Source organism: Camelina sativa, chromosome 15, assembly GCF_000633955.1.
Source record: "Camelina sativa cultivar DH55 chromosome 15, Cs, whole genome shotgun sequence".
In the NCBI taxonomy this organism is placed as follows: Eukaryota; Viridiplantae; Streptophyta; class Magnoliopsida; order Brassicales; family Brassicaceae; genus Camelina; species Camelina sativa.
In genome coordinates, this window is record NC_025699.1 from 21,836,000 (window position 1) to 21,846,595 (window position 10,596).

At 34.0% G+C, this 10,596-nt stretch overlaps 1 protein-coding gene across 2 annotated transcripts; it reads right to left on the minus strand.

The window, feature by feature from the left end:
- On the minus strand, window positions 1-4,168 carry LOC104747303 (methylmalonate-semialdehyde dehydrogenase [acylating], mitochondrial). Of its 2 annotated transcripts, none has more exons than XM_010468918.2 (19): window positions 4,039-4,168; window positions 3,860-3,960; window positions 3,703-3,774; window positions 3,438-3,599; window positions 3,266-3,344; window positions 3,038-3,192; window positions 2,878-2,941; window positions 2,476-2,555; window positions 2,242-2,307; window positions 1,924-1,974; window positions 1,687-1,838; window positions 1,366-1,456; window positions 1,153-1,233; window positions 858-935; window positions 740-775; window positions 582-625; window positions 408-486; window positions 211-301; window positions 1-122 (listed from the first exon to the last, which is right to left on the minus strand). In XM_010468918.2, the coding sequence occupies exons 1-19, from the start codon at window positions 4,055-4,057 to the stop codon at window positions 16-18; spliced, it is 1,608 nt and encodes a 535-aa protein (XP_010467220.1). In that variant the 5' UTR covers window positions 4,058-4,168; the 3' UTR covers window positions 1-15. The 2 variants fall into 2 exon arrangements, with proteins under 2 accessions (XP_010467220.1, XP_010467221.1); XM_010468919.2 differs by having other exon boundaries at window positions 3,860-3,936; window positions 4,039-4,167.

Genomic DNA, 10,596 nt, shown 5'->3' on the forward strand with positions numbered 1-10,596 from the left:
TGAAATTGGCTGTAGTTATGGCTTTTGCGAAGTCGGCATTGCAAGAGATACTGAAGTTGGAATATCCTTCCACTGTTGTGTCACTGTCTTGATCTGAGTGAAAAAGTCCACTCCTGCTTTGCCTGCAACAATATTCCAAACTCGAGTATATAAGCCAAGAGAAAGAGTATACATCTTCTTCTGTTTAGTTAATTGTGATAATCTTCTTACCATAGAAGTTAAGATCTCCTGCAAAAGAGGCCTTGTTCCCAGTGAAGGAGAAGAACGGTAACGGAACCGGGATTGGAACATTAATACCGATCTGGGAAAACATTTAACCACAACAAAAGACAGGTCTCAACCATGCTATATAGTATTGCATACAACAAGTGTTGTAGTATTTTTATAGGGTCTAAAGTTCTTTATACCTGTCCTGCTTCAATTTCCATCTGAAACTTTCTTGCTGCTGCCCCCGACGAAGTAAAAACCGCAGCACCGTTCCCATACCTGTTGAAAGCGCAAATACCAAATTGTTGAAAAAACATGCGAGGAATAATATTAGTATTGAGATATAAATGGGATATAAAAAAAAGGGTGCTTACTTGTTTTTATTTATTATGGATATGGCCTCATCAAAGCTGCTTGCCTGTAAATGAATATGTCACAAAGGCATCAGAGGGCATAAAATCACACGAATATATAAAAAAGTGAATGAAATGATTGGAATAAAAGTTATAAAACTATCTTGTTCCAATCTGACCTCCATGCATACAAGAACGGGACCAAAGATTTCCTCCTGCAATGTGCCAAAGGACAAAAGAAATGTAAGTTTCAAGCAGACTACGGATTATTTTGCTGAAGTAACAGAATAATAATACCTTGTAACACTCCATGTCTGGAGTAACACCAGATAAAATGGTAGGACCGATGAAATTCCCTTTCTCGTATCCTGGAACCTGTTTGTTACGAGAGAAGATGTATAAACTTCTCGGACTAGTCGATTGTTGACTTCAAGATTACACAAAGATTTTTAATCCAACGATATCATCCAGCACAAAGAGACCAATATACTTCTGTAGTTCGTGATGATTACTATTTCGTAAAAAAATGGACTGTATTTAAGATATGATGAGACTGTTACAACAGCAGTAACCAAGGAGATTTTGTAAATACCACAATATTTCTTCCGTCAAGCAGCAATTTAGCACCATCTTCCACACCAGATTGAATCAAGCGGCATATCCTTTCTTTGGCCTAGCCATATAAAAATTTAGCCATACGTTATATATATCAAACAACAGACAAACGCAACACTAAACATGATCATTACACACGTAAGTTCAGCAGTAGTCATGACCAGTAGCAGAGGTCTGAGCGCAAAAATACCTGTTTACTAATTACAGGACCCAGGTCTGCATCTGGTTCTGACCCACATGTGACTTTAAGGGCTTTCGCTCGTTCAACGAGTTTATCCTCCCTGGTTAGTATCAGCCAAGTTAAAAGCTAATCTTAATTATACTGTCAAATGAAAATCAACTGGCCTCACACAGCTTGTTCAGTTACTAAGCTTTTAAATCCAGGACAACAAACAGTAGTCTTTCATTCTAAATTATTAAAAGAAGTGTTTCCCAAATATGTTTGTCACAAGAAAAATGAATATATGACATCGGAGTGATTTGAATATAGAGGAAAGAAAGTTAGTAGTACCATGATTTTGCATCGCCTACAAATACCACTGTACTCAGTGCCATGCATCTCTGTCCAGCGGCACCAAACCCAGCAGCAAGTAGCGCATTTAAAGTAGCCTCGATGTTGGCATCAGGCAAGACAAGTCCATGATTTTTCGCCCCCATATTTGACTGAATCAATATTTTATAAGCAATTTGACATATAGTCTCGAATACTGAGGAGGAATTTTACAGGGGAAAAGATGCAAGATGTTACCTGAATACGTTTGCCTTTCGCTGCTGCTCTTGCATATATATGCATTCCAGCCTTTAAACAAAACAATTTCCATTCGGAACACACAAGTTAAACCAAAAATTTGAGCTCAGAAGAAAAGCAATTCTGCCAGCATCAGATTTAGAAGAGTCTAAGGTATGATTTAGCTATCTGTGCAATAGAGTAGTATGTTATCTAGCTGAACTAATTACACAGGAATCTGACTAGATGTAATTTTGTAAATATTATCAATCATAAACTTGGTCAAACGCAAACCCAAGTCTGCAGGCTATAAAAGAGCACAACAAAAGATATACTTACTGTGTTCGAGCCAACAAAAGAAACAGCCCTTATATCTTCATCATCACAGATAGCATTCACAGTATCCTGGCATGTAGTCATGCATTATTGTTAACGACAAAGAAGTGAAGGCAATACTGCGGAATCCTTACATACTGTACTAAATTTGGGACAGTTTCAAGGGGAATCTTCTCTGCAACAATTTAAATCCTACTACTAATAGAAAACTAAGCGAGAATTTTTGAAATAACCTACATTAGTGCCATGAACGATATTGAGAACCCCGTCAGGTAATCCAGCTTCCATTGCCAACTCAGCGAGTATAACAGAAGCACCTGGCGAAAGCAAGTAACATTAACAACCGGTATCAATACCACATTTTGTTTTCTCTATATATGTTTATTAACAGTAATCCATCAATAGAAGGGAACTTCGTTTCTATAATGGGTCAACCAATATTGCAGGTGGTAAAGTGTACCATAAAGAAAATGTGATACACGCATCACTAGAAAGGTGTATGTACACTCATGTTAAGACATGATGAGAAAGTCTATATATCTTGAAATTGTAATTCATCAATGAAACATCACAGGAGTGACCATTAGTTAGTGAAATAATCCCAAGGGATAAGGGTAACAAAAAAATTGAGTACTTTACCGGGATCCTTCTCTGATGGCTTAAGAATATAGGTATTACCACATGTCACTGCAACTGGAAACATCTGCACTAACAAAAACACAGTAAATACTCGGACTAGATGGAAGAGAGAATCATAAATATACATATCTGTTATCACAAAAGGGCGTTAGCATGGTACCCATAAAGGAATCATGGCTGGAAAGTTGAAGGGACAAATGCCAGCACAGACACCTAATGGCTCCCTAATACTATATGTATCAACTCCATTAGATACATTGGGGACATATTCACCCATCTGTAAAGTGGCCATTCCACAGGCATGCTCCACAACCTCTGCGTAACCAAAAACTAATCAGTAAGGTTGTCCTCTGCGTAACCAAACCTGCAATAAGAAAAAAAAACTAACCTAACCCACGGAAGATATCACCATGTGAATCCTTTAACGTCTTCCCTTGCTCGGTCGTAATGCTCATAGCAAGTTTATCCTAGAAAAAAAAAGGATTCAAACTTGTAGCCAAAGACATCATGTCAAGATATTAAAAAAAAAAAAACAAACTAAACCAAGTAGGAGGAGTTACCATATTCTTGCGTATAAGTTCTTGAAACTTGAGCATAACACGCTGCCTGGTAGTAATCGGCGTGTTTCTCCACAATGGAAACGCTTGCTTGGCAGCGGATACCGCCGCCTTAAACTCTTCATTAGTAGTCAATGGAACTTTGGAAACAACCTCTTGTGTAGCCTAATAATTAAACCAAAACGAAAAATTGAATTCAAAGTTGAAACCTTTTTATAAATAAGAACACTCACAATAGGACTAAAAAGTATTATGAGAGCGAGCTTACAGGGTTGATAACATCGATATGTGAAGATGATTGAGAATCAACAAAAGAACCTCCAATAAGATTTGGTACTCTCTGAATTGAAAACAGAATCATATGATCAAAAAAAAAATAAATCAAACCCAGTAAAAATCACGTGAAGATCAACCCAAGAACTCACCGGAGGATCCGGTGAAGTTGATAAGAAAGAGCTACGGAGAGCGAGAAAGTGAGGTCTCAAAGGTCTCAGACTGTTACCTGGAAAACCCCAGCACAACAAAACTAGCACGATGGTATCCAAGTCTCGAGATTACGATTAAGAACAAAAAAAAAAAAAAAAAAAGAGAATCGAGAGTGTACCAGAGATTCGTAGCAACATCTTCTTCGATTGATTGATTGATTAGGTGTTGCGCTGCTGATACTTGATCGTAGTAGTTAGTTAGGGTAGATTAGAAGCATATACGTTTTGGATTGGAGTGATGAGTGAGTGCTGACTCGATGTTGATCGGGTACCAAGTTGTTCTTCTTCGTTATTGTTTGCCACGTGGTTAGATATAAAACCGTTAGATCTATTAAAAAAAAAGTTACGTTTGTCGGACAAAAAAATCTTCTTCCTTTTGTTTTTTTCTTTTCTTGTAAACAGACGCAAGTAGCCAACTATGAGAGACGTTTGTGTTGTTTGTTCTTGCAATTAAATTGGGAGATTTTGTCTCCTTCTTCTACCCCATACAAAACAAAAGAGCAAAATTTTCAGCGGTTTTGATCCGAATCCACCATCTATCTTCTTCAATCTTAATTCTTAACATGTGTAATGAACGGTAACAGTCTGATCATATTAGACTAGTTCATAAAATATAATAATTTATCTAAAATGGAGTTAAGATATTTTGATATATTATTTGGTGATTGGAAATTTCTCAAAAATAGCACTCATTTAAGTTTTTAATCTAAAACTAGCATATACTCTTAAATATGTTCCAAAATTAGCATAAAATTATATACACAAAATTAAATTTTTTTTTTCTTTCACAAAATCGCTTTTCTTTCTCTTCATCTTTCTCCTTCGCTTCATCTCCACCAGAATCATCCACATCAACTCCGGTTTTATATCAAATCAATCTGACGAGTCTCCAATAAGAATATTATTACGAATCTCTCTTTCCAGGTAGAGTCGAAGTAGCAATAGATCTCGCGACGACGAACATTGAAACCGATGAGAGTAAAGAGAAACATGTGGGATCGGCAATGTAGGTTCAGTGAAAGGCTGACAGAAGTGGTGGTGGTGGTGGTGAGAGCGGAGAAGAGCAGGATGATTCAAGTGAAGAAGATTATGGCTTATTTAATTTGTTTAGGAAACGAAGAAGATTCAATTTATAACCTTGGGTCTTATCTTTCTCCGCGCTACAGATTCAATTCACTACTGAAGAAACTCGGTTCAGATGGATTGATAGTGTGCTTCGTTAGGCAGAATTAGATTGTGTCAAGGTTTCATGTTTGATGCTAATATGCCATGACATGAAAAAACAAAAAGGTATGTTTGTGTTTATTGCACATTCTATTAGAACCTCTATATCTCTCTCTCCCTGTTTATGATTATTTGTTAATTTCTATATGATTGTTAATGCTTCTTTTTTGTTGTTGTTGTTCTTAAGATGTTTATGTTGTTTTTCAATGTGCTTTGTGGTTTATTAGTTTTTTAGTCCAGACTTTGGTAAAGCTGTTAATTAGATAGTGCTATGATTATAGTCTTGCTTTTTGGTTTGTCTTGAGGTTCAACCTTAATATGTGATCATCTTAGGTTTGTTGCCTTGAAATTTCAGTAATGGGTTCATAGAGATTTGCATAAAGTTGAAACATTTATTTATCTTTAAATCCCTAAAACATCTCAGTTTCACTCTATTTAATTTCACATGTACTTTGTAAGATGTCACACTGGTTTGTGTTATCTGGCTTCATGATTAGGAATACATATATACTCTTATCATTTGCATATTTCATCTGCTTGCAGATTTTTTTGAACATTTGCAAGAGTCATGTGTGAATATGACATGTACTAGGAGGTTCATCCGGAGGATCTGCAGCAGTTGTTGCAGCAATACAGTGTATGATAGTGATATTGGTGGAAGTGTGAGACAACAAGCTTTGTTTTGTGGTGTTGTTGGTCTTAAGCCTACTTATGGACATGTCTCTAGGTTTGGACTTATGGCTTATGCGTCTTCATTGGATGTGATTGGGTGTTTGGGTCGATGGTTGCTGATGTTGGGATGATTCTTCATGCTATTTTTGGGTATGATATAACAACCGAGTTTAGAAAAGATTTAATAATATTCAGGAATGACTTTTTGCGATTTAGGAATGACTCTTTGCGATTCAGGAAGGTCTTCATAAATTCATGATGACCTTCATAAAATATTTGAGTCTTTAAACACCAATTTTGTACCTATAACTAGGACTTGCACCAAAACAATTTTCATTACCCCCACATTGTTGGGAAAATCTGTAATACATTGAGACAACACATAAAAATAAAAAGATTTTAAACACATTTTTTTAGATTCAAGATATCCAAAAAAGATTACATATCATTCAGTATGACATCCATGTTTTGATCACATATGCTTAGGGATTATGTTAAATTATATTGTGTTACATTAATGCAAAACATAAGATAGGTAGTCTAAATATAATTTAGGAAGGACTTCTTGAAATTTAGGAAGTAGTCATTGACGTTTAGGAAGGTCTTCTTAAAACATCATGCTGGATATTCATATTTGCTACCTTTATGATAAACACCAATATGTGGAGTTGTGGATAATATCAAATCATTATACATACTAATGGAGTAATATGTGATACAATAACGCAAAACACATAGTATAGAGATATTTAAAAACACATTTTTCAAAAATTTAGGAATGATTCCATAGCTTTTAGGAAGACATTCTAGAAGTTTAGGAAGGCCTTTTATAATGACATGAACTCAAACTTCATCATCATCTTCATCATCAAGTCTTTGCTCTCTTTTCTTCCCCTCTATCTCAAGACATTAAGCAAATCAAAAATACAACAAAGCTCGAGTACAATCAATCACAAAAATATCAACAATTTTCTAATGTAAAGAAAATTCTCCTCCTAAATGTTCTAATTAAGTAGCATAAACATCACCTTATCGAGATATATCTCAAAGAATCTCTTTGTCTACATCTGTATCAAATCCTTATACTCCGTTGACTGAAGCAACACCTCCTAAAAACATGGTTTCAGCTCTGCATTACCCAACCCAAGAAATCAACAAAATCAATCTAAACACACATTAACATGAAAACAAATTCACAAATTGATTTGCCAAAGCTTTTTTACTTGTTCCCGTAAGAGGAATGAAATTATCCACAATGACTTCAACTACCATCTCAGCAAAAACATCAATGGCAACACGTCTAAAAAGCTTCTCACTGTTACAAAGGACACCATCCATATCAAACAGAATCGTTGATACTTTACCCCAATCATCTGCCGTACGTAATTGTAGCCGGAAGACTCTCCTCCGCCACACTCATTACCGTAAACGACGGAAGCACCGTTTAGCTTAATTAAACTTTGATCTTCGATCAGAATATGGTGAATGAAGATGCTTTGATGTGGATTTTTATTGTATTGGAATCAATCGATCGATCTGGCACTTAGCTGAAAAGATATGAGATCAGAAATTAAGATCTCAGTTTGGAATCTTCACCGCAAGCTTCGTCGTAGCTTTGAGATCTAAACTTTGTTAGTTTTATTTTAGAGAAAACAAATTTTGTTATTTAAATTAAATTATAATCCCAATATACAAATGTTAGTTTTGGAAAATTTGAAAATGTGTGTTAATGTTGGAAGAAAAACTTAAAAGAGTGCTATTATAGGGTATTTCTTTGGGTGATTTTTGTTTTCAATATTAGCCTTGTTTTTTTTTCATAATCGCTAAATACTAAACATCAACAACAGTAAATAAACGGTGGAGAAATAGTAAAGGTGTCGCTGCGACCACTTTATTCTAAAACATCTTATGAAATGGAAAATAGGGAGTTTATTCTAATTTTGTTAATTTTTTCTATTATATTTATGTTTAAACTGCTTCAGAACATTATAAATAATTTTAGCCGCTTTTTATATTTACTTGTATAAGTATAAGCATTATCGGTTCCAAATATGCTATGCTATCATCGGCTCAACTTCATAATCTAGTGTTAAATTATAATAACCATGCACACTTTTTCTAATCTTTGAATGTATATCATTTTTCTTTGGATAGACTCGTTCATAATATTAAGATAATCATCATTCCTAAGTTAATGAATGTTTTTTTCACAAGTGAGTACATTTAAATTATTAATATATAGCCTTAAATAAATTTTGTAGTGTCTAAATTTATTAGCTTATGATCTCCTTATAAATATTATTTGTCGATATCAAATTTGTAATATTGATTAAATGATGAAACATCGCTATTACATGATAGAAATTGTCTATATTTGTATCTTTCTAAAATTATATGTTGAAATCTTTTATAAAACTGGTTTTTAAAATTATCTCTTTCTATATAAATTAATACCTCTATAATTTAATAAGATAATAGAGTTATGAATTTTTAATAACATATAGAGGTTTTACTGTATTTCTATAAACTCTAATGGACACAAACAAAGTTTACGCGCAGAATTGAAAGCTTTAATAGGGTGATAACCTACACAATACTAGCGTAAGAGTTCAGAGCTAGTAAAGTTAGCTAGTGTTAGATTTCATAATATATTGTTTAAAATTAGTAAAGATGGAAAGTATATTTATATATGGGTTTCTCTATTATTTTGTTTTTTTTTTTTCACATTTCACACAATCTTAATGGTACGGCGGATTGTTTGGTACTTTGGTTTGTAGTGCTTCTTTTTGTATTAAACACTGTCATTCTGGTTTAGAAAAAAAAAAAAAAGATGGATCGGAAAAAGCTAATTTTAGAAACGATCGAATATGTGTTTAGAGTGTTGACTCTCAATCTTACATATGAATGATGAGTCTTGATGCAGCACCCATTAATATATACACTATATGAGTTGTTGGAAAACATATAAGGAGATCAAGAGCAAGTGGGTAGTAGAAAATTATTATTATCCATCATTGGTATTATTACTAAGCCATGCTTTTTAAGGTAACCTTAAAGTTGGATCTGGGACATAGAAAACGAGGTCTCTATAACAGCTTCTACATTTTCCTTTATTATCTTATGTTAGATTCTTCATCTATTTAAACTCCCACTTGCGTTGATCGTACCAGCGAACATTGGATCTAGATTCTTAATGTCTGTAATCAGCTTTGGTAAACAAATTTTCTCTTAATTTCATAATATATATATATATATATATATATATATATGCTATTCGATTACTTATGCAGCTAGATAAAGTGGGAGTATTTTTAGAATGCTTTAATCGAACTGGAAATAAAATTTTACGATCATTCATGCCAAAAAACTTATATAAATTAAAAACCCTTCTGTTGTGATTAACTATATAACATAAGTTCGAGAGATCTTCTAAGAAGTTCTTGTTTTTATAAATGCATCAATAACCACCCTAATGCATTGAAAACCACTTCAAAAATAACAAACATATAAGCCAATACAGCAATACTTCAAGTTCACGAAGCTCTTGAACCTACTTTTCAATGTTGATGCTCATGTTACTGATATAACATTGAGCTAGTTACATGGTTAATATAAATAATGGACTGAATGCAAAGTATAAAAACATCATAAATGTTATTAAATGGTACGTCATTTTGTCACTACATCCATATATTGCTTCTTGAAGAATGTCATCTTCAAAGAAACACAAAGAAAGGTTAAGTCACGCTAGACTAGTCATGCTTCATCAACAAAGTGTTTAGCATTGCTACTCAAACAAATATCCTCCATCACTAACAACCAATCTCAATACAACAACTTTTGTAAAAATCGAAGAAAATATTAAAAGGTAAAAACAAAGAACAAAGTTAGATTATATTTTCGAATCGGATTAACTCTTGTTTTATATTCATATATACACACTCAAATTTAATGTACATGTTCTAAAATCTACTCAATGTAATATGAACTTTACAAACGGAGGCAATAAGAAACTTTTGATAGCTCAAATTTTGACTCTTCCGTTAGTCAGTCAATATATATATGCCACATTTTTCTATATCGTTTAAACTTAACTCAATGACCGAGGATTAAAGTTGAAGATAATATACATTAGTACATTACTTAATATAATAGTCCAAAACTGTCCTCTATCCGACTTTGTAAACCTCAGAAATATCAAAACCGGAAAAAAGAAGATGATGCCATAAAGTAAAAAAAAAATAATAAAAATAGTGGTGAAAGAGTTCCATCATCGGACGACAGTGCAAGTACAGCACCAGCTCTGCCAAAAGCCAAAAATATAAAAGAGCTTACATATATATTGTCAATTACAGAAAGATACTAGAACTGTTTAAAATAAACCCTCGGAGTATACAAAAGCATCTCATACACGTGTTGGTAATCTATTGATTGCTTCAATACCACCTTGTATTAACGCCCCACGATTCGTGGTTGTGTACACCTGAGAGTCCGAGGATATTTTGAGCTTACGCGCTCGTGTCTACGCTTGACCGATACTCGCTATTCTCGTCGCGATCTTAGCTTACTTACGAGGTCAAAGGTTTGACTAAATCAGACTTGCGCTTAAAACTGCGAGTATAAGGATTTACCATACTCTCGCAAATGTGGATTTATTGAAACTACTCTTTGTAATAAAACCAGCAGTGGTTTTGTCTGAATCCGCTCTCTTGCCATATATACCACAAACAGAAACCACAGAAGACATCTTTTTGAGAAGGGAAAAAAAAAAAAAAAAAAAA

Bases quoted from the DNA above. Each gene is read 5' to 3' on its own strand.
- LOC104747303 (XM_010468918.2), bottom strand. The intron at 1,839-1,923 runs GTAACATCTTGC...ATATTGATTCAG, and splicing joins CGAAAGGCAAACGTATTCAG to TCAAATATGGGGGCGAAAAA. The intron at 1,234-1,365 runs GTATTTTTGCGC...TTATATGGCTAG, and splicing joins GTCCTGTAATTAGTAAACAG to GCCAAAGAAAGGATATGCCG.